Source organism: Petromyzon marinus, chromosome 31, assembly GCF_048934315.1.
Source record: "Petromyzon marinus isolate PM22_M1 ecotype Great Lakes invasive population chromosome 31, UKy_Petmar_22M1.pri1.0, whole genome shotgun sequence".
NCBI classification, from domain to species: Eukaryota; Metazoa; Chordata; class Hyperoartia; order Petromyzontiformes; family Petromyzontidae; genus Petromyzon; species Petromyzon marinus.
This window is the reverse complement of record NC_133697.1, coordinates 11,203,528-11,227,608: the sequence shown is the minus strand read 5'-3', so window position 1 is coordinate 11,227,608 and position 24,081 is coordinate 11,203,528. Positions and strand designations below refer to the sequence as shown.

At 48.4% G+C, this 24,081-nt stretch overlaps 1 protein-coding gene across 1 annotated transcript; it reads right to left on the bottom strand.

Annotated features, from left to right (window-relative positions):
* Positions 1 to 1,535: 1,535 nt before the first annotated feature.
* On the bottom strand, positions 1,536 to 22,614 carry CNRIP1 (cannabinoid receptor interacting protein 1). The gene is made up of 3 exons (XM_032964054.2): positions 22,146 to 22,614; positions 16,645 to 16,789; positions 1,536 to 7,321 (listed from the first exon to the last, which is right to left on the bottom strand). The coding sequence occupies exons 1-3, from the start codon at positions 22,322 to 22,324 to the stop codon at positions 7,157 to 7,159; spliced, it is 489 nt and encodes a 162-aa protein (XP_032819945.1). The 5' UTR covers positions 22,325 to 22,614; the 3' UTR covers positions 1,536 to 7,156.
* Between the last annotated feature and the right edge of the window lie 1,467 nt (positions 22,615 to 24,081).

Below are 24,081 nucleotides of genomic sequence, written 5' to 3'. Positions count from 1 at the left end.
TTTAAATAAAGTGGGGATAGTTTCGGGAAATGTGCTACAAAGAAAGGGTCATTGCTCGAAACGTTGCCTATTACTTGTGCGGCGTATATATCATTCGTTTTAAGGTGACGGTGCGTGCTGAGTTTTACGTTTGTAAGAGTAATTGTTGCCGCCTAGTGGCGATTGTGCGGTGGTACAGCGAGCGGTTGCAGTGGCGACGTCGTTGCAGCAATGCATCGGAATCATCGACTAAAATTGATTTGACGCACTCTACAAGTGTCGAACAATAAATACTGTAGATCCATCCTCGGTTCGTGTTATTTACCGATTGCACCACATTATGGAGGGGAGGAGGAAGGGGGGGGCGGTTTCCCCCCTGCTGAGACTCAATTCTTACATTGAATCGTGACAACTCGAATTGTACCAATTCATTTCTTGCAATTCATCACTGGACTAAAGTTCCGCACCGTCACTTTAGCCGTGATGCACAATGTCCATGTTGTTGAACCATGTGTCATAGCAGGTAGCGTGCAACGATTGAAAACGTTATTCTTCAGGCATATCCGTACGTTGCGTTTCATTACGTGCATTGTTACATTTCACAACAAAAACACTCCCAACCTGCTCTAATCCGCCGCCTTTTAGTTTAAAATCGTTTAGTTTAACTCGTCATTTTGGTCATGGAGAGGAACATGTTAGGAATTACTCTGAGAGACAGGAAGAGGAACGCTTGGGATTAGGCAATATGCGCAAAGTTAAGAAACATCGCGTTGACTGAGTGGGCATAACATTCGTGGGAATGGGCAGGACACGCCGAGGGAAGGGATGATGGCTGATGGATAAGACTGGCAGCTGAATGGTAGCCAAATGGGAAACAACAACCCGAGGAGATGCCCACCATGGAGATGGAGTGATGCAATAATCCCCTGTGCAGGAGCTATGAGGATTGTTGCATTACCATGAAAGATGGTGATGGCATGGGGAGGCCTTCATCCACCAGTGGATAGACCATGGCTGTTACTGCTTAATTAAGGCCATTGGTTTTTTTCCAAAATTATCAACCGATGATTTCATTAAAGCTACGGATACAAGGGCAAACAAAGGGCACGGTGGCTAAGTGGACTGATATTAGGTCAGAGCATTGACTTGGCATCACCGAGTCCCTGGCTTCAAAGCGAGGATTCAGCTGCCCATGTATAAATTTGGTGTCTCACGTGTAGTGCGCCGATCGTTTCAGCCCGGTCACCAACGACTGTTGGATTTTCGCTTAATTTGGCTAAATTTCAAATCGGATACATTTTAAAAAGCACGTGTTGAATGACATGCGAGAAACATTCTTTGCATGTGTATGCAAAGCGGGCCCAATGAAGCGAAATCAGACTTTCCACAACAGCGTCTTCCACGGTGGTACTCTCACGCAAGATGGTGCACTGCATGCTGCGAGAGTTCTGAATGGAAATGTCTTCATCTCATGCCGTGCATTATGCCAATCGCGCAACCGGAAAATAATTGGGAGAGACAAGAGGAAACCAAATAATGGGCGAGCAAACACTTGGTGTCATTTTGCATTTTAATACATTTGGAGAGGACACTTCGTCTGTGTGCAGGTTTTGGTAACAAGGAAACAACACCATGACCGACACCCGCATCAAACACAAAAGTCATTACTAAAGCTGTGCTTTCCGTATCTAACACTCGCACGTTGTCAAATGCTATAGGTCACCGACAACTTTAAAAAAATACTTTTTTTCTACGAGTACGGTTTCACTTAACTCGGCCGTGTCAAATTCGGGGACAGATGCAGCGAGTGAACCAAACAATCTGGATATGCACACCCGGGCTACTGACAGGAAATCATTGTTAGCCCTCTGCTACTCATCAAGGTTATGTTTAAAACACCCTTAAGGCCATGATGCACTCAGGAAATGTTTAAACAATTGCGACCGGCAACGCACTTACTCTGACCAACAACGGCAAACTTGGTGTAGCAATGGTGGTGAGCTACATGTATAGTTTGCGGTTGGGAGGTGACCACGCTCGTCCGGACGTTTTGTCGCTGTAGTGTGCTCGCGGAGGCCACTCGGCCTCCTTGCAAGCACGCCAACCTGCCTTGGATTTGCAGGACATTTCAATGGACAGGCTTTCGACGAGCAGATACTTGGTGTCGAGCCCGTCCGTCCAAGTGTCCTGCGAGTGCTACCAAGGTTGGAGGGCTCTGGCGGTGAGCGGCCTCCGCTAGCACAGCGCACCGACACGATGATGGTGCAGATTGGCGGAGTCCTTCCCGGCCAGCGAAAACCGTTCACGACCGCGTAGGTTTTGGGTTTTTTTTTACGGTTGTGCCGTAGCGGCTCACTCCGGATCGCGCTGTGCGTTTGGCGCGATGTCCGAAGGACGTTTCGCTCCACGTGCTGGGAGCTTCTTCAGGAATTTCAGTTCCGAAAATCGCCTCTGAGAACTAAACCACAGCTTGTTTAAATTACGTTTTTGGTGAACAATGATTTGGGTCTACAGAGCACAACAACCTCGGGTGGCCATATGACCTCCGCCAGTTATTCGATTTGAAGATGCCATCCCAGTTGCCCGCGAGGCGAAGAAACGGCGATCGCATTTCGTCCATATTTTTTGCGACTTCAATTGTTTTTATAATAGTGGTGCGACAATTATTCCTGGTGACAGTTGCCAGCAACGATTACCCCAGTGTATCATGGCGTTGGGAATATCACTCCGATGGCTATAACCACAGTGCACGAAGCAACGTCAACTACAATTTGTAATAACGGTAAACAGAATGACAGACTTCTATTGTGTACGACTATCACAACTTCATCTCTACTTCCCAAAACATTGACGGCCAATTCTAGAAGAAGAAAAAATCTATTATATAAAATTACATTGCAATTAAACGTACCAATTAAATTCATATACATGGTCACACAGACAATTATGTGAAAGGTATTAAGTAAAACGAGAGTGATATGCATGTATTCATCACACGTTTGTAAAATGTAATCATTCGGAAAATAAATCACTGTAGCACACCGTTTAAAAAAGTTTGTACTTTGCAATGTTTCGTGGAACGGCTGCGCTCGTCACTGCTTACCGCAAGCTTAAGCAATTGCACGCTCTTAGCGAAGCATACGTCAGGTCAAACGCAGATCTCCAAACTGTACGAGGCTGGAAGGAGAACGGCAACTGTGACCAACGTCGCACGACCTCTCCCACCGAGTCTCACGCCAACCCTCAATAAAGTTTTCCGCTGGGGTAAACGCGAAATCTCACTCGTCGTTCGTAAATGCCAATTGCTTGAACGCAACCGTGCCTACTGCTTCCGAAGAGCAGCTAAACTTATCAGTGCCTCCCGCTGTTATCAATGCCTCCAGGAGCGGTGCTCGAATTTTGACACTGTGCATTGTCCGTCCCGTCACCGAATGTGCGCGTGAACGTAAGGGGAGCGGACACTGTGGCTCGCAGGCTGTGAAAGATAAACTTTACTTGCCTGACCGTCACAGAGATGCGACGAAGTGTCATAATTCGGGTTCTGTGACAATGTTTAATTTCTCTTCGCCGATCGCATTGAGATGCGGTCGCATTTACACGCTTTCGTCATCAGCAGCAGCCTTGGTCAATTCACTGCTGGTTGAAGGAGTCTCCCAAGACACTGCCATCTTTCACGATCCTGCGATGCAGCAATCCACTAGCACCGGCTCAGCAGCTGATTTCATCGTTCCATGTCCATGTCGGACATCCTCTGGGACACGTTCCGTCCCTCAGTTGCCACTGCCATCATTATTCTTGACCATCGGTCACCATCCCTTCTAGCAACGTTTGCTGCCTGAGCCCACTTACTTTTCTAAGCAGCTTTAGGTGATGTAATTATCCTGCGTCCGTTCTCCAATCCACGTATTCCTCTCTCCGTCTCTAAACATAATTCGAAACATGCATCGCTCCATGCTTCTCTTGCTCCATTTCGGTTTTTTTTTTTCGGAGATGGAGTGATGAGTTCATCTCGCGTGCAGGACTGAGAAGGATCGTGGGTCCCGCAGGACTGAGTGATGGCGATAGCAAAGGGATGCCTTCGATCCAGCAGTGGCTAGCAATTTGCTGATGATGACAGTCCTGTATGTTGGATGCAATGCGTCCAGGTGACCTCCTGCAGCCACTTGAGATCTTCAATCGTGACGATTCATCGTCGCATCTGGTAAACGTGCACTATGGGTAAACCGAGGATTGGTCTTTGAGAGGTCAGGCTCACAGTAAACAATTGCATGAACTAAATAGCTTATTGATAAAAAAAAAGAAAAATAATTCAGGAGTGCTGTACACACATTTAAACAAGGTTTTGAAAATTATCACTTTATGACCAGGAGAGCTAATTTAAAAGTGGTTGCAACATTATTTGGCCACACCTTGTGTGGGAGATTGTTTTAAAACCTTTGGCCAGATTAGAGCTCACACAATTGAGATCCTGCTGTCAGATTGAGGCAGCCGCATCCGGTTAAACCGGGTTCTCAAGTGTATTGAGTTGCCTCAACCTGGTCACTATGAACTGCAATAATAATACAAAAAAGCATCAATACATTTAGGGATGCAATTAATTTGGCTTAATTCCCACTAAGAATTCAATATACCATTGTGACTGTCTTGTGTCAAACATTACTGAAGTAGGGTGGGTGGGAAAGTGCTGCCCCCCACCCCCACCACCCACACGACTGTGTGCACCATCAGTCATTGGAAGGGATCTCAGAAGTATTTCTGTGATATCCATTTCCGCAGGCCATTCTCTAACACGCAGACCCAACACATTTTGTCAATGACAATGGCTTAAAAAGAAAAATAATAATATATACGATAGGTAACATTTCAGACAATGGCCCTTTTCTCACGAATGTGTTTTCGTTGTTAATTGTGCGCCACTGGTAACGCAGCAGCAAAAAGCGTCACCAAATAATTTGTCTGACATGGAGGGTCGCACTCCCGTGCGACAGATCCGAGTGGATTCTTCATCACGTGACAGTGTGAGCACGAGCAGGGTAAAACTGAGGAAACGTTTTTTTTTTTTAACACAAATCGGGATAAATAAGGAAAAATATTTTCAAAAGAATCGTTTTTGGGCCCTTTTTGCGAAGGCCCTTCAATAATCCTGAGCTCACATCACCCAACCTTGGAAGTAGGACACGAGGTTCAAATTTGTGTTGTTGTTTGTAAACGATGGACCTCTGGTTGTGTGTGTGTGGCACATTTTCGTGAAAAACACAATCAGCTCCCACTTAAAATAAAAACGCCAGCGACTGTCACCGTGCGAACACTCCAATTGGTCAAAATCAGCTGCCAGGACGGCTGCAAGTCAAGCCGTGAAAACCTCACGCCAATGCCACGACCGATGACGTGATGCTTTGCCCAAAAGCCTCAGCGAATGATTTTAATGGTCTTATTTTTGTAACTTTTTTTTGTGCATGCATTGGACTAAGATTGTTTCGGGATAAAGAGTTTTTGTTTTTCCTACTGGAACAAAACACAATCTACAGAAGACAAAGTTCTTTCCCAAGGACTAATCCCATAAACTACTTGTACTTTTGATTAAATGTGCCCAATGTTTATGACAATTATATTTTGTGTTTTTAACGTGATTAGTTACGAATAGCGAAAATGGCACCTTCCCGTATTGATTTTTTATTTGAATTATTTCTACGAATATTTTTTGTTGGTTATCCAACCCAATCATCTCTCACGAAAAAAACAAAATCGAATTCACAAGACCAAAAATGATGGTTACCTATCAATTTTAAATTTGGAGATGCAGGAAAATGATGTGGGTCAGAAGGTGCAAGTGATGCAAGTGGACAGAAAGAGACCGAGAGGAAGGCAGAAGAAGAGGTGGGGGGGGGCGATGTGGTGCCATCGGACACGGTGGCCCGAGGAGCGGAAAGAGAGATAGGGCAAGACAGGACAGCATGGAGAAGGTCAGCAAGGACAGCGGACCCCACAAGAGTGGGACTAACGCGTGGAAGAAGAAGATTTATTTAGTCTCTGCACATTGACCAGTTTAGCTACATAAATCTTATTCTTGGTTCTTTTGGTAAAGTCACGTTCAAGGGAAACAATAAAATAATAAAATATATATAAAACAATACAATTCTCACGACGTTTCGACTGCAACACAAGCAGTCATCATCAGGTTTGATCATCAGGTGTGATGATGACTGCTTGTGTTGCAGTCGAAACTTCGTGAGAATTTTATTATTTTATTGTTTCCCTTCAACGTGACTTTACCGAAAGAACCAAGAATATGAATCACTGCAGTCACGAAAGCTTGAAATCAATACATAAATCTTCTTTTTAAAAAGAGGGACCGTTTTTGTTTTCGACGGTTGCTTAAATAAACTTCGAATTATACTGCAGCTTAGGTTTCCACGGCTGTGCCATGTGGCGCTCCGTTTACTTTTTTCGTTGTGTCATACCGCGTGCTGTTTGGCACAACGTCCGACGTTTCGCTCCACGTTGCCGGGAGCTTTAATCCCATTCCTGACACAGCTCCCGGCACGTGGAGTAAAACGTCAAGACATCGTGTCGCACAGCACACGGCATCGACCCGAAAACACATCAGGGAGCTATGCAATATTACTCACTCGCAAGGCAGCCCTTCGTTTTGTTTTGTTTTTCACTTCGTGGAAACTCTCGCGAAAGCAAGCAGAACGGTCGGATCAACCTAACCTACCTCGTAAAACGGTCAGATGACGGCCGACGGAGTTTCCCAGCTCGCCAAGCGGCGACGTTCCCAACGTGCCGTGCCCCGCCCCGCGTAAAAGCGATCACGCCCCTGGAGCGCCCCACACGTGAAGCAAGATCACCAACAACGCAGCACCAAGGGGTTATGTGGGGAAGGGCAAATTTAAAAGGTAAAGGAGTGGCCCTGCAACTACCGTTTGCGGATAGGGCCCAAGAGAGCTCGAATCAACAATTGCCCAAGCTCTCTGGTTCCTATATTGGGGCCACACAGCTCTCTCGACGGTGGGGGATGGAGGGTGGACGAAACCGACTTGTAAAACAAACACAAATGAGTTTCCAACAAAACCACCGTTGGACGTTTGGATCGCCGAACGCTCGTGACCGCATGAAGTGGCCGGGCTGGTGCAGGCCGCCGCCGCCGCCGCCGCCGCCCCTGGCGTCACCACGGCTACCGGAAGACCTCCTTGTTGACCCAGAGGAGGGTGCGCGTGTCGTTGGGCTTGCAGTCATAATCGATGGCCGCGAAGCTGTTCCCCCACTGGCAGTGGTCGCGCTTGGGGTAGTTGTAGAACTTGCACTGCCACACGGCCTCGAACGTTCCGATGTCCTCCAGCTGCGCAGAGGTTCGGAGCGAAGCGCGACACATTAGTCGTCATCGTCGTGTCATCGCCGTCGGCTACGATCTAACTGCGTCGAAAGATTAATCGTCCACTGCGTCGTTCACGCAAATTGCACCTCACAGTAATCGCTGAGGAACCACAGACGGGCTGGGAGGCGGCCAGGAAATGAATTGCGCAGCTGACTTTCTGCCTCCGTGGAGGAGGCGAGCATGCGCGGGACAATTCCTGAAGAATCTTCCAGCTCGTGGAGCGAAATGTCGGACACAGCGCCGAACAACGCGCAGTAACAACCCGGAAGCACGTCGGAGGGAGCCGTGCAGGACGACCGCGAACACCTGCGTAGCAGGAATTATACTTGTCTTTTATGGTTCATTGTCAACCCACTGCTGGATAAAGGTCTCCGCACGGCCCAGGATCGATCCAGATATCACTCACCACGGTGTTGGCCGTAGCCCGGAATCAAACTCAGGTCACTGGGTTCATAGCGCAGCGCGCTAGCCACTGCGCCATTGGTCCACCACCTGGGGATTTGTGATATTTTAATCCGGGATCTATCGCAGCAGACGGTGGCACCAATCGGTGTTAAGTAACTTGGGTTTTCACTGGATGCTCCACTGTCCTGCCGCGTGTGCAAACGCTCGTTAAAATGGAGTTGGCCAAGCATCCCAATGTAGGACCGCAGAGCTTGGGAAATTGTTGCCGCTGGTTCTGACTGCCTTCCGACTCGTCTTGGGGTTTGCCGTGCCTCGTAATCTCTCTCTCTTTCCGAGAGTGGATGAAAACTTGTGCTCGTCACAAATTCATAATTATTTATTACAACTAATTATTATATATTTAAGGGTTTTTTTCTACCTACGTGAACATTCACATAGTCGCACGTTTTTTGCGCGCAAATTATTTTTAAAATGGCCTGAAACAACGGATTACAGCGAAGTTGGAATGCACAATGTGGGTTTTATAGAAGTGAATAGAACGTGAAAAAAAGGAAAATTATTACGATTCAAAACCTCAGAACATCTGAAAGAAATAATGTGCCACGATGCCAGTTGTATTTTTTGTGAAGTATGTGGCAAGGGGAGGAGGGGGAAAGAGGTCTCGGCCTAAAACAATCATTGGCACAATTCTGCAGATTTCTGACTTGCCAAAAAAACGCTGCAGTCACGAGTGTACGTTAAAAAAAACATTTTTACCACTTCCCTTACTCTGCGAACTTATGATGTTTTTCAAGGAACCCCTCCAAGGACAAAAGGCACTACACACGCCCCATCCCTCCTCAAATCACGTGACTGCTTCCCAGCGTAGTTTTATTTTATTTTGAAGACGGCGAGATTGGAGGCCCTGACTTTTCATGGTAAATGACAGAGAAATAAATATATATGAACACAATAAATAAGACTCGACACAGTGCATTGGCGCAATGCGCCATGAACCCAGTGACCAAAGGCCGATTCCCGGACACTGATAAAATCAGTAGCGAGTGATATCTGAACCGGTTCAGGGCCTCCTCCTAGGTCGATTCGGCCATAAACGAGGTGCAAAAAATCTGAACTAGGGAGGCAAAGGTGGCCACCGTGTTCGTCCTGGCCACACCACCCCTTCGTGTGCCGTGCCAGCCTTGATAGGCGCTCACTAACACGACAAGCCCCACCAGTGTGTACGGCCACAAGCGAGGCCTTTTTTGGCTTTGTGTCACCAGGTGGTACAGTGTATGACACTCGGTCATGGCTAACATCACTGGCCCAGTGATCTGTGAACTGATCCTCACCCTTTATAATGACCTGCACCGACTAGCATTGTGTAGTGTGGGTCAAATAATGCCTGCAGCCAGGTCGGCGTGGAGGAGGCCTTCATCCAACAGCGGACGGACGCAGGGGCTGCGCACTATTACAGTCTTGATATTAAATGAGATTCACGTTTGTTTGTTGACCAGTGACGGCGTACGTTCGGCGCCCGGCGAATGCCCGGCGTTAAAACCATCGCAGAGCGGGGGGGACCATTTGCAGTGCACACTAAAAACCGTTTTCTATTCATAGATCAGTCGGAGGGCTCCCGGTTCATCCCCCTCGCTTCTCAACGCAAGCGCGACCTCCGCTCCCCACGGCTGGACACCACGTCCGCAATCGGTCCCCCCTCTCAAAATATGCTTTGACATCGCAGTGCAGTTGAAAGCTGGTCATAATCTCGCCCCTTGCTCGCAGGTGCGGGTGCGCTTACATCAGAAGCCACGCTTGCATCGAAACTAGCCACTGCCTTCGCCTTCCTCCTTCGCCAGCGAGTGCAACGTAAGGATGCGTTGCTTATATCAGAACTGTGCTTATGTACGAAAAGAAAGTTAAGGTGCAGCTCTGAAATTTCCTTACTCACGCCAATGCCGGCGAAAGGGCCTTCACAATGGGGGGGGGAGCCTTGAGTGCAGCGTCCTTCACTCGTTTTCAGAAGGGGGGAGGGGGGGCAGCACTTTCACCGATAAGACATCGCCAGTGTGAGGCCCGCCACACCATTTTAAACCATCGGGGTTTGACAGCAGGACGGTAATGACGGGTGAGTGTTCTCACAATTTGTGTATTGTCAGGGAGGGGTGGGGGGGGGCACACGTGAGGGGGCCGCCAGTGGCCCGCGGGCATTGCAATGAAGAGCGCCGCTCCAGTGAGGCCAAGATATTGTTGGCCTCCTCTTCCACGCTCGATAGACATGTTGGGAGTACCCACGCTTTACCCCACCACACGCGACCTCCATGCCGCATATGGTTGCCACCTGCTTAATTTCTTGTAAATGTATTCTTATATTTTAAAACATACTTCATGCTGCATATGGTTGCCACCTTTGAATTGAACACAATTACAGGAAAAACACCACACGCTGAGTGTTTATTTTCAACGTCGTATATCCTAAAAAATATATATTTTTTTTGAGAGAATCGTTATCAAATCAAAAAAAGAATCAATTCATCAAGAAGGCTGTCTCTGGTGTAGGCCAATCAGTTTCAAAGAGACGATGCATATCTTATCAGAACATGTTTATTTGCATGTTCACCTCAAGTACGTGTGGTTAATGCAGACTTGATTCCTTACAAAAGGTTTCTATTTGGTGTCTGAACATTTTAACACCACCTGTTTCATTACCAGAAAGGGTAACACCTATTCTTAATTTCTCATACTTTGATACTGGAAAAAAAGGTCCCATTTTGGTAATCAAATCACTTCACTGTCTTTTAAAGAGGCAAAATCAGTCCAAATTGCGCCCAGGACCCAGTAAACATGTAACGTTGAACAAAAACGTTGGCATGAGGTTGGAACCAACCTTGCCCCAACATTGGGCCAACCTTGCCCCAACGTTGCACGAACGTTGGTGCAACCTTGGCCCAACGTTTCATGTTTACTCGGGAGCAGATGTGGGGGTACAGACTCATTCAGGGCCCTAAGCAGAATTAATTTACGGGCGCTTCCATTGACTCCAAACATATACTGTATATGCCGGTCAAACTACGAGCACATAGCTTTTAATTACATCACAGTTGTTAACAAATTATTTATTACATTCCAGTACTTGACAATATTTTTTTTTATCAGGGTTATTTGAATGATCGCTTGTTGGTTCTTAGTTTGAGATGATAACTTGCTGCACCCATATGTCTTTTAACGGTGGCTCTTATGAGCCGCTCAAGGCCCTAAACGTTTGCGTACAATGATCGTGCACAGCTCCATCACCGCCGACGAGGACCCATCTGGAATACAAGTGTGGACTCCCCAAACTAACTTGGCACGGGTGGTGACCACAGTGCTGCACATGAAACAAACTGTCTGTACTAAACGTGCCTTTTGTTTTTCCTGCTGCTGCTGTATGTACGTGTGTTGATGAAAAATAATAAGTAATATTTACAAATACTTTTTTTTTTTAAACACGCTTTAAGGAAATGTACCGTACTAGTAATAGCAGAACTCCACGACTCCAGGAAGTGGCCCCGAAGCTTGCCATAACGTAAGGGGACCGTGGTGATTTACAGCCAACGTCAGTTGAGCGTGGACAATTAGACCCGTAAAAAAGATTGTTTAAAAATATATATTTTTTTTAATGCTAGAATATAGTATCGTTATCGGTATGACATACCTATACCAAGTTTGCAGTCGATACCACATTGGGAAGACGGTTGAAATTGAGTTACAAGAATTGAGGATACGACAACAGTGAGTTAAATAAAAGCGTGTAAAATGTGTTTTTTTTATTTGGATTTTTTATGATAGAATATTGTATCGTCATCAGTATGACATACGTATACCAAGTTTGCAGTCGATAGCACATTGAGAAGTGGGTAAAAATTGAGTTACAAGATTTTTTGAGGATACGACCACAGACGGAGCGACTTAAATAAAAGCGTGTAAAAATAAAAATTGGTTTTACCCTTTCTGGCAATAAAACCGGTGTAAAGATGTTCAAACATGAAACAGATACCTTTTGCAAGGCATCAAGTCTGCGTTAACCGACACATACATGCGGCAAAACATGCAAACAAACACGCTCTGATAATGCAATATGAAGTCTTTGAAACCGATTAGCCTTCTTTCGCACCGTACGTAGCCAACCGTGCTAACTGGGGGTGCGGGTGGAAGGACAACAAACTAAACACAAAAAAGCAGCCCTAAACAAATAAGTCTTCTGGACGATTTAAAAGTGCACAGCCCCGGTGGCTCCCTTAACATCCCAAGGAAGAGCGTTCCAGACGGTCGCAGAAGCGCGTTCTGAAAGCGCCACGCGATGCGGTGACCGTCTTTGTCCGATGGCGAGCAGTCAAAAGCTGCCGCTGCTGCTGCTGCTGGGAGGGGTGACCGGAGTTGTTGTGATGATTGTTGATGCTCCATTCTCGATGCTCAAGCACCACGGATCCCTCGTGTGAAATAGAAACTGGCAATGCGGGACCATCCGTGTAACAAATTAGATGCAACTGGACATCTGTGAAAATGAGCTTTATCGATCACTGGATTACTGCAGCGTAAGTACATACGCTATTCTGATTCTGATGAACTCAAACTGGAATACGTATTCTTTGGTGCATCACTAAGTGGATAATGCTGCGTTGGTTGACCTCACTGCAACAGGCCTACCCATAATGCAATGTTCCAGCAACAAGTATTACTTTGAATACAAATGAGCTGACGTCGTTGTACATGTTTGGCTATTTAAGGGTTTGCCTGTTACTCAATAGCAAACTCATTAGTATTCATAATCCAATTATAAATAATAATAAAAACTGTTTATATCAGCCTCCATTCTGTCAAGTACATCCTGCACCAACTAATATCAATTCTCCGTGACCTGCCAAGAAAACATGCACAATGTCGTGCCATTGTTGGTTTGACGTTAGGGGGCGTCCATAAATGACGTCACGAGATTTTTGGACGATTTTTGACCCCCCCCACCCTCGTCACACGGCGTCACAAAAAGTCAGACCCCCCTCAAATATGACGTCACAAAGCTCTGCCCCCCCCCCCAAAAAAATAAAACATGCTTCAAATCGCTTTAAACTATTGTCATTGAATGCGTATTTAATGTGGCGCTGCACTCTGATGTTGTAGGAGAAAACATTTATTAAAAAGTCTATTTCATTTAAATAGTCTATTTCATTAAGTAGAACGTGTTGTCTATATTTATTTAAAGTTGCGCATTTTGATGTGACGTCACATTTCTCAAACAACCCCCTCGTCACGCATCGTCACAAATGTCTGACCACCCCCCTCCCCTCCCCCCCCACTAGGTGCGTGACGTCATTTATGGACGGCCCCTTAAGACGAAACGTCAGCCGACGTTTGTTTACCGCGTCCGCCCGAAATTGTCGCCTTTTACTTAAATAATTTGTGCGAATCCCGACCTGGGACTCGGTGCTCTAACACTGAACGCGTTGCCCTGCGCGCTACCACCGGCAGCTCGAGAATTGTCGAGAGACCGACCCCGCCTGATGGTATCCGGTTCATTTTCAAGCTGGAAAAACACGGCTTAGGAGGGCCCCCCCCCGGCCCCCCCCGGCCCCCCCCGGCCCCCCCCCCAGAGGTTACCATGGCGATGCGAGCGTGACCCACATTCGAGCATTAAGGCAGATAAACCCCAGGAGAATACCGCCAGCGTTTCCACAGCGCCAGCTACTGCATCACTGTTGCCTACGGTGCGTCGAATGCGTTGAAAGAATTCATTGGAAATGCAATGGTCGCGGAAATCATTCGGACTCTTAACGAAAGGATTTGAAATTATTTTAAGAAAGGGATATTGTTTCGAATTTACATTTTACCATTTTGTGTACACTCAACTATTAAACGTCTTCCCAGAGTCGGGTTTAGATGGAACATTTAGATTTTTGTTGTTTGGGCATTAATTCATCTCATTATTGTGGTCTAGATCATATTACATGGCAAAAAAATGTTACATTATCAACATTTTCTACAGCATTATTGTTCATCAATTTATTGTCGTATGGGGAGTGGTGGTGCAGTGGTTTATGCACCACGCTAAGAACCTGGCAACCCCGAGTTTGAGTCCTGGCCAGGGCTAAGATCAATGGCGAGTGGCGTCTTAAGCAGCTATCATCCCGCCTGCTTTGTCAATCCACTGCTAGATGAAGGACAAATCATCCCGTGTCGGTCACGGGGCTTGTCAGATCATGCTTCACCACGCCAGGTCTGCGCGGGTTGGTGAAGTGGCGACCCAAGACCGGTTCAAACATCACTCGGGAAACCGATGATATCCGTGGCCGGGAATCGAACTCCGGTTGCAGACTCATACAGCAGCGATGTAAAATACAAACGTGGCAGGACAAATTCTTTTTTTTTAATGGAAAAAAATGAATAATAAGTTGACGAAGCCAGACGCATCCTGCACAGCGGGATCTGCCCGAGACGTGTCGGTAAATGATGGCAAATTGTCTCCGGTATTTTTGCCAGGCCATTTGTTTTAACTGGACAGCTGCTTCAACACCCACCCATGCCAGACCCGCACACACACACGCACACACTGACAACGATGGCTGCCGCACACAAAAGGTTGGATGAAAGGTCACCGCAGCTATCCCATGTGTGTGTGGTTTTTTTTTTTTTGGGGGGGGGGGGTTGTGTTTGCCGCGTGTCGTTTGGCACGATGTCCAACGTTTCGCTCCGCAATCCTGCGAGCTTTTTCAGGAGGCAGCTCCCAGCACGTGGGTCGAAACGTCGGACGTCGTATCAAACGGCTGCGCGGGACAACCCGAAAACACGTCGTGGAGATATACGGATAAAATGGCCGTTCGTCCGAGAGGGCACCGAGGCCTCCCTCGGGGTCCCCGATATCAGCCGTGTCCACGCACGAGGGGGTGGGGGGCGCGAAAGACCCAACGCAGAAGATGCCCCCTGCGTTTGCGCTTCCACGAAGCTCGTGGTCCACCCTTAAACCCCATCTCACTGCGCAAACCACAGCAGTAGGTGCGCGGTTTACCCGATGCACGAATGGAAAACTAAAGACTCTCCAGCAGCGCGCGACCTGTGACCGTCCGCAACAGACAAGCAAAGCAACGCCGCCGCAAATGGCCCGATCCACACGAGCATGCGGAGGAGACATCGCGGCGACGCACTCCGCTTGCTCCCCGATGCGGCTGTCTGGCTTTGACCACCACCGGCTGAATGTGAAATTGCAGTCGTTGCTCTGCGTCTACTATCGACGGCCGTACGAAAGAAGAAGGATGATGATGATGATAATAATAATAAGCGTTCTGGAGCCGTGGTGTTAATTCTGGGCTCCGGCTGTGAATTGTCGACTAGCCGACAGCGTCGCTCGTCGGCCCCCTAAGCCCCCCCCCGGGGGGGGGGGGGGACGTCGCAACGACGCGCCACTTGTACGCGATGTGTGGCTTGTGTTCGCCTTGTTCAACTTGCAATCTTTTTTTTTATATAAATGCTTCGACGTGTCGCACGAAATTGATGGCATGGGCTGCTGTCTGTGCAAGTCATATGTGAGGTGGCCGGTAGATGGCAGCACAGTTCCTCAAGCTATTTGTGCAGAGATTTAAGCGTTACCCCCCCCCTCCACCACCCCCCCCACCCTCATAATCGTGGGGGGTATTCTCCCAAGTACTGTCAATCACTCATCGATGTAACGACCAAAACATCCCAATGGAGCAGGACACGCTCCTAACAGCGGTCTTGAGACTCGGTGAGGCATTCGTGAGGAATCGAAGGACATTACAGCAATACTATTATTATTACTACTTAAATATGTTCATTTTTGACGATGTTGTAACTGTTGCGGAATGTTATTCCAGTGGCAAGACACATTGTTTACGCGTTTTTAAAAAACACACACACACACATATGGCACTGTTGGAGCCCGATTACATTTTTTTGCACAATAAATAAGCGCTTAACTGAATAACAACAATCACGTCTTTTGTTCATCCCGGGAGAAAGCGGAGAACCCTGTCGAAAACCACACGGGCAAGGGGTGACATTCAGTGCTCCGCACCGATAGACTCAAGAATCCGCTGCTGCTGCTGCTGTTTTGACGCCTCCTAGCCACCTCGCGGCCCAAACCTACACCGCCTGGTATTCCCTGGCAATCTCCCCACTCAAGTACGAACCACACTGAGTCTACGCTGCATGGCTTCGATCATCCGACGATATCCATCTCATTCAGCATAATTTGGTCGTAGCTGATAAAAACACGTAAAGGAGTATTGGGTTGTTTTTTTGGTACGTTCATGGCTCAGACGGCTGGCAAGGGTGGGGGAAGAGGATGGCGGGGGAGGGGGTGGTGAGGACATTTCCCTCAGGCGTCAGATACGCGGGAGCGTCATGAAGTGTCGAGGGGGTCTCAGAGTGGGCCACATGTGGCTACAATCTTGTCCCAGGCCTCTAAAAACTTTTCAGTGGCTCTGGGTGCACGATTGTACCTGCTGGCCGGTCCGTGTGGGTGCCACGGTGGCGAGATGTTAACTACCTCGCCTGGTATATAGGAGGTCGTGGGTTCTATCCTGATCCTGACGATGCCTGTTTATTTGGAGTCTGCGTGTCGCTCTCCCCGTGGTCGTGTGGATTTTTCTCCGGGGCCTCCGGTTTTTCCCTCCGCATTTTGAAACACGCGTTTACGGTATTTGGCTGCTTTAAATTTCCACACAATGATAAGCCACTTCCGTTGAGCTATCATTTGTGGTAGCCAGGTCGCTTCTGAGAAAGAGCTACATAGCTCAGTGGGGCCTTACCCAGTAAAAATAAAAAATAGTTTTGTTTTTAGTGTGCCCGCGTGCGACCGTAGCCGCGCGCGCGTGTGTGCCTGGGCGTGGAGCCCCCGGCTGCCCAGGGCGTACCCGGATACTGACGGCCGTGGGTTGCCGCTCCCCGCTCTTGGTGGCCGTAAGGGCGGCCGTGTCGAAGTAGCCGGCGTAGGTGACCTGCGCGAGGTCACGCGCACCCTCCTCCAGCGGCACCTCGCAGTCGCCGATCAGCATCGCCCTGCGGAGGGAGCGCCAGAGAGAGAGAGAGACGGAGCCGTCGCTGTCACGGCATTCGACTGCCCGCTTGAGAATCAGAATATTTAATTATACTGGAGGAATACGGGTAAGAACGTTACAACAAAAAACACAACAACATGATAGTAGTGCTGCAAAGTACAAAAAAAAATCACCTAAACACATGCAAATAAAACGAAACTATACCCACTCTACCAGGCAAAGCTCAATAAGGTATAAACTTCTTTTTCAGAAGCAACCTCGCCACAAATGATAGCTCAACAAAGTGACCCCCATCATTTGGACATTTAAAGCACCAAAATAATCAAACTAAAACCTCAATGCATGTTTCTAAATGTGGAGGGAACAACCGGAGGACCCGGAGGAAAAAAATCCACGCGACCACGGGAAGAGAGACGCGCAAACTCCAAATATACAGGCGCCAGGGTCGGGATCGAACCCCCGACCTCCTGAATACCAGGTGAGGAAGATGACATCTCACCACCGTGGTGCCCCTTTAATAAAGAAATAAAGTGTATTCGTTTCAATTGCATCAATTCCCAAGCATCAATCCCCCAAGCTTCGGAAAGAAAGGCAGTAGAACGATAGCAAAAAATAGTCCCAGACCAGACCAAGACAACACACAGTCCCCCTCGATAAAAGCGATACATTAAAATTGAACTCTCAATACATTTTTAAATTTTGATTTAAAGCTTTCGTGACTGCAGTAATTCATATTCTTAGTTTTTTCGGTAAAGTCACGTTGAAGAGAAACAACAAAATAACAAAATATATATAAAACAATAAAAAATTCTCACGACGTTTCGACCATAACTCAAACGGTCATCATCAGGTGTGTCGGTTTGCATAAATTTATTTTGAAAACGGCATATTTATTTATTTATATAAAAAAAATAACGTTTGCGTCACGCGCAACGATTGGCAGTTTGCCCAGGACATATCACATTGGCCAATGTGGCTATATTCAGCACTAGACTTCTGCTTCAAAATATTTTTGAAGGAACATTTATGAAGTTAAGGGAGGAAGCAAGGTGATTGCCCATGGCAAAGGCAGAGCGGTGGGGGGGAGCTCGTCGATAATCAGAGAGTTGGTCACCTGCGCGGGCGCGCGTGGAAATAGACTAAGACAAAGTACGTTCCGGTTTACTGGCCTGATTTTTACAGCCAGTTTCTTCGAATGGAACACGTTCACAGTAATCATCAGCCAGCCACATGGTTAGCTACTTCGTCGAACAAAGACATAGATCATTATGAGACCTCCTTTGCCAGTAACAAGATATAGTAATAGGTTTTACCCTTTTCACTGGCACAAAAAACTGACACCCCCATATAACCCTAAGTGCTGGGGTTGCACGCGAGTTCCTGCTAAAGGGGGGGGGGGGGTGGAGCGGCGACGCAGTGGTAAGCGTGTGACCCTTTGAACTAGGCAACCTGAGTTCGATTCCTGGCCACGGCTACCATCAGTGGCAAGCGATATCTGAACCGGTCCAGGGTACGTGCCCCGCCCCTCCCCTATCACCAACTCGAACAGTACGGCATGGTGAAGTATGGTCAAACAACCCCCATGGCCCAACACATCCAGAAGCGGATTACAAAAGAGCTGTAAATAACAATTATACATTATTATTATTATCTAGCCTAGCATAGCGGCACAATCGGTGGAATTTTACCAAACGTGACAATGGAGGAGGACCCTTGATGACTAAGAGTCTCGAGACTCGGTTGAGGCTTTGCCGACCGCGCTAAATAATAAGCGAGGCAGCAGCATTAAGGGATTGTTGCTTTGGCCACACTCCATCGTGCATGGTGCACCCAAAACATTCAGTGGGGCTGGGCCACAAGACCCGCGTTGAAATCTCAAATGATAGACACAATCAAAGGCCTTTGGGCCAGGCATACTTAGCATTCGCTTTCGTGGATTACATACCCACATATACCCATCTGTAAATAGACAAAACTAAACTGGGTTTTTTTTACCAGGTAAGGCACCACTCAGTAGGGCAAGGTAAGGTAAAAGGTTAAAAGCAACGAGCCTATCTTTACCCTACCTTTTACCTTACCACAATACAATCACTCTACCCTACCTTTTACCCTTCAGCAGGTAAGGTAAAAGGTTAAATGCAACGAGCCTACCTTTACCCTACCTTTTACCTTACCATAATGCAATCACTCTGCCCTAACTTTTACCCTTCAGCAGGTAAGGTAAAAGGTTAAAAGCAACGAGCCTACCTTTACCCTACCTTTTACCCTTACCCCATACAAATTACCCGATTACAGGGTAATTACTGGGGTACTACACATGAAAAAAGGTTTATAACAGGTAAATGCTAGGTAGAGCGCTTTATTCATATAGAATACTCTCGATCATTCCAATTTTACACGCTATCTTTAAACTCACTCTGTCGTTGTATCCTCAAATCTTGTAACTAAATTTTAACCCACTTCCCAATGTGGTATCGACTGCAAACTTGGTATACGTATGTCATACTGATGACAATACTATATTCTTTCATTAAGAATAAAATAAAAAAAATATTTTTAAACATTATTTTTTATGTTATGTTTCGGCTTGGGTCTAATTGTCCACGGCCCCCTTACGTTGTGGCGAGCTTCGGGGCCACTTCCTGGAGTCGTGGAGTTCTGCCATTACTCGTAGATTATAGATTCATAACAACGTGTTTTTAAAAAAGTTTTTTTTTTAAATGTTACTTATTAAATGTAGGCCACGGACTGCGCCACGGAGCTTTTAGCGGTAAACAAGGCACCGTATTTACCGGGTAATACTTCGCGCTACCTTTACCCTACCCTTTACCCCTTGACATGTCGACCCGGTAAAAAAGGTAAATTACCTTACCTTGCCGAGGCCTATCACTGAGCTGAAAAGCTATTTTTTTTTCAGAAGCGACCTGGCTGCCACAAATGAAGGTTCAACGAAGTGGGCTCATCATCGTCACGTGGAAATGTGTCGTAGCCAAAAATACTCTGAAACGCGTGATGTCGATTTTAAATGTGGATGGGGAAAAACCGGAGGATCCCGGAGAGAAATATTCACGCGACCACGGGGAGAGAGAGACACACGCAAACTCCTCCACATATACAGCAGGCGTCAGAGTCGGGATGGAACCCACAACCTCCTGCATACCAGGCGAGGTATTTAAAATCTCGCCACCGTCGCAGCCCATATACCTATATAATAATACCCATCCACGTCTTATAAATAGAAACTGCATGGGCACATGGCTGACATAGGTCAGCACAGTCACCCCCTACAGATCCCAGAAGCAAAGCTGGATTTCTAGCCTGAACAGCGCCGCCACTGATCCAACACCGTACATACTGAACACCTGCCAAAATGAAACGGCTTCATAGCTCATCGGATTCCTACAGTATAAATAAATACTGTATTGAGATTCTGATCAAGCACGTGCTATAGGCTGCGGTTTGCGGCTGCTGCCGAGGGCCTGCGTTGTGGTCAGCAGAGGGCAGTGCTGTTCACAGTTCACAGTAACCACGCTCCAGCGTCAATGACGATGCTGCTTGCCTTGGTGAAGTATGGTCAAATGACATGCTCTCATCCAGCAGTGGATTGACAGCCGGGACCCCTGTTGTGCAATACACGGGCGAGGCGAATCGTGGTCGGATGTTGGCAAGCGACGCGAACACGCGCGCGCGCGCCCCTTCTGCAACCGCGTTGTGACATTTAACAAAGCAGAGATGCGTCACGAGCCATCATCACGAGCCATCATCACGAGCCATGGTCGATCCACTGCTGGACGAAGCCACCGCGCCCCACCCCGCAAGCTCCGTAAGATGCATGCCTCCCAAGACGTCGCGTGGTGCAGCTGCTGCACCCCACCCCCAACACCACCCACAGATGTAAATCGATCCATCTCCCACGTGGCAGTGGTCCTGATTCGGTGCGCGTGAGTGCACGCGGGGAGCGGTGGCGCAGCGGTTAGCGCCGCGCTACGAACCCGGCTAACCCGAGTTCGATCGCCGCTCACGGACACCAACAGCAACACCGGTGACGATTATCTTGCACCGGTCTTGGTTGCTACCCTAGGTCGACTCGGCCTCAAATGAGTGAAAACGTCGCCTCTGGGGGAGACAAAGGCGGCCGGGCGTGGCGCTGGCCACACCCCCCTCCCCTCGCGTGCCACGGTCCCAGCCTTCACAGATGCTGCTCGCTAACAGCACTTGGCCCAGCTGTCTGTTGAGGCTACACCAGGGAGGGGAGTGTCTTTGTCTTTGGTGCAGAGCAGCCGTAGAGGTTCGCACTGCGCTACGACACCCCGCGGCCCGAGTTCGACTCCGGCTCACGGCCAACATCAGTGGCGAATAATTCATTGAAGAACCGCTCCTGGTGCCCCCCCCTCCACCTCACCTAGGTTGACTCAGCCTTAAATGTGTGCGCGGTGCGGTGTGTGTGTGTGTGCGCGCGTGTGTAAATATCAGCCATGGGGAGACAAAGGCGGCCGGGCGTGGTGCTGGACACCCTCCCCCCACCTCGTGTGTGTAATCGCGTGTAGGCTACACGGCGGGGGCCTTCATTCTGCACGGCACAGGCCCTATCCGTATTGACCACCACCATCATCAGCAACAGCAGCCCGGCCAGCATCAGTACTGTCATTATCAGTGGCACTGATAATGACGTCGTTATCAGCAACGTCATAATGAACATAACAATGCCATTGTCATCGACAGAAGACGCAGCATCATCATCATCAGGCATGCCGGATGTGTAAGCGTGTACTGTAGTTATATACATCATAACGTCAACATCACACCACCGCCACGATCATCATCATCACCAACATGATCATCTCTGTCATCAATGTGTAGCCGTACGTGTGGGGCTCTAACATAACACGTAATTATCACCATAATCATCAACCTTATCATACCACAACTTTCATCACCACCACCACCATATCACCAGTCTCAATCCATCACCACATCAATCCCGGCTCTACCAGTAACACGCGCGCGGAATACAGTGCGCGCACTGACGATGGTGATGGTGGTGGTGATGGTGGTGGTGGTGCTGCTGATGATGATGGTGGTGCTGATGATGATGGTGGTGGTGCTGATGATGATAGTGGTGTTGATGGTGCTGCTGATGGTGGTGATAATGATTATAGTAGTGCTGATGATGATAGTGGTGCTGATGATGATGGTGGTGCTGCTGATGATGGTGGTGCTGCTGATGATGGTGGTGCTGATGGTGATGGCGGTGATGATGATAGTGGTGCTGATTAGTGGTGCTGATGGTGGTGGTGGTGCTGCTGCTGATCCCGATGAAGGACGCCTCCCCCCCCCACCCAATGCGCCCAACTCACCTCGTCCTCACGGTGCCGGGTTTGATGAGCACCGCCACCTTGTACTTGGCCCCGACGAGGAGCTTGATGGTGCGCGTCTGGTTGAAACGTTGCCCGTCCACTTTGAAGAAGACGGCGCCGTCGGACGGATGCGTCTTCAGCGAGATCGAGATCTTCATCGCGCTCGGCACGTCGTCCATGATCCTGCGTCGGGGGTCTCCCTGACCCGATTGCTTTGGCTGCTGCTGCTGCTGATGGGTGATGCTTGTTGCTATCCGCAGGGCGGGATATTGCTCCGTTCCTCCTCCTCCTACACCCCGCCGTCAACCCCACCCCTCTCGCCCCTGCAATGCCTCCACTTCGCGCAGGGCTAACAAAAGCTCCGTTCGTTCCGACGGAGCCTGGAACCGCGAGCGAATCGCTAACAGCGGCTGCCGCCTCTCTCTCGCTCTCACTCTCTTGTCTCTCTTGTAGTCCCAGCTTCACTCCATAGCGCCCCCTGCGTCTTTACTCAGCAACCTCAATCCTCTCCAAATCCCCGTTATCTCTCTGCGCCCTCCAGGGCGGTGTTCTTCACTCATTTTTCAGGAGAGGGCCCACTTTCACAGGCACGCGAGGGCTGCCAGGCATTTCAAACAATTGTTGGGTTTTGACGGCAGCAGCACGACGATGATAGTTCATAGTTCATTTATGTTGGTATAGCCCTGTGAGCCATTCGGCTCTTGAATCGGGTGCAACCGCAACAAACAAAAAATCATGAACAAGAAAACATCTTAAAGTGATTATGTGACTGTGCAAAATGATGATGATGATGATGCGGTGATGTTTTCACCATTTGTGTATTGTCAGGGGCCGCACTAAAGGCCACCAGGGCCCGCGCGCCAGGGGCCCGCGGGCCTCGCAATGAAGAACACTGCTCATCAATCTTGATTTGAAGCTTTCGTGACTGCAGGAATCCATACTCTTTGGTTCTTTCGGTAAAGTCACGTTTCGGGCGCAACCCAAGCGTCCCGTCATCAGGTTGGAAAAACACTGCTCTCGTGGCCCAGTGGGACACGATCCGGATCACGGTGCAGTAGTTAACTTGCCCCGATTCGTCTTGTGTACAAAAAAAAAGAACCACGGCTGAAATGATATATCGTGATGCGGATCACGGGAGAGAAAGGGATCCTCTGTCGCGACGAAGGAGTGGAGTAGCGAGTCGACACACGGGACAACACCACGTTTCATCGGCAGGTCGCGTGTGGTGCGGGTGTCTTGCAGGACGTCTGGCCACCGTGGGAGAATTCATCAAAGTAGCCTCGAGAGGGGTTCTCAAAAGCTCCCACTAGTGGAGCAACCTTCTATCAGCGGCGCCGTAAGCGAGCAGTTGCAGGGCTGCGCCTTTAGAGTGTGTGCAGTATAATTGTACTGCATAAACAAACACATCACGGGTGGATCTATGATGCATTCACATTGATTATCTCAGCTCGCGATACCATGCATGGAATCCCGTGTGGAACAATCGATGAGTTTTTTTTTTAAGCCGTTTGCTTTGCTGATGATGACCCGATCACCCGGAATGCACCGGATCTCGTCTCATCTCGAAAGCCCAGCGGGATCGAGCCTGTATACACATTGGTTGGATGGGTGGGTAACAACCACAGCTCCCAAACCGGTTTCCAAAGCGCTTGCGGAAGGCGCTGCGTGATTGGGGCTGGAGGTGGCAGGTGGAGCAAATTCCCTTGTGGTGTATGTTAATCCATTGATCCCTCTCACACACCAGCATGGCGAAGTTATGTACGGTCAAATAACCCCCACGACCCACGGGCTCATGGGCCAGGGGTGAATTGACAACAATGTCCGTGCATCGTTGAGCACGCATCGTTTGCAATGGGTTTACATGCACAGTACTTCAGCATGGATCTCACAGCCGCCAAAATGTTTTGAGTTGCCATTATCTACAAAGCCATCTAAT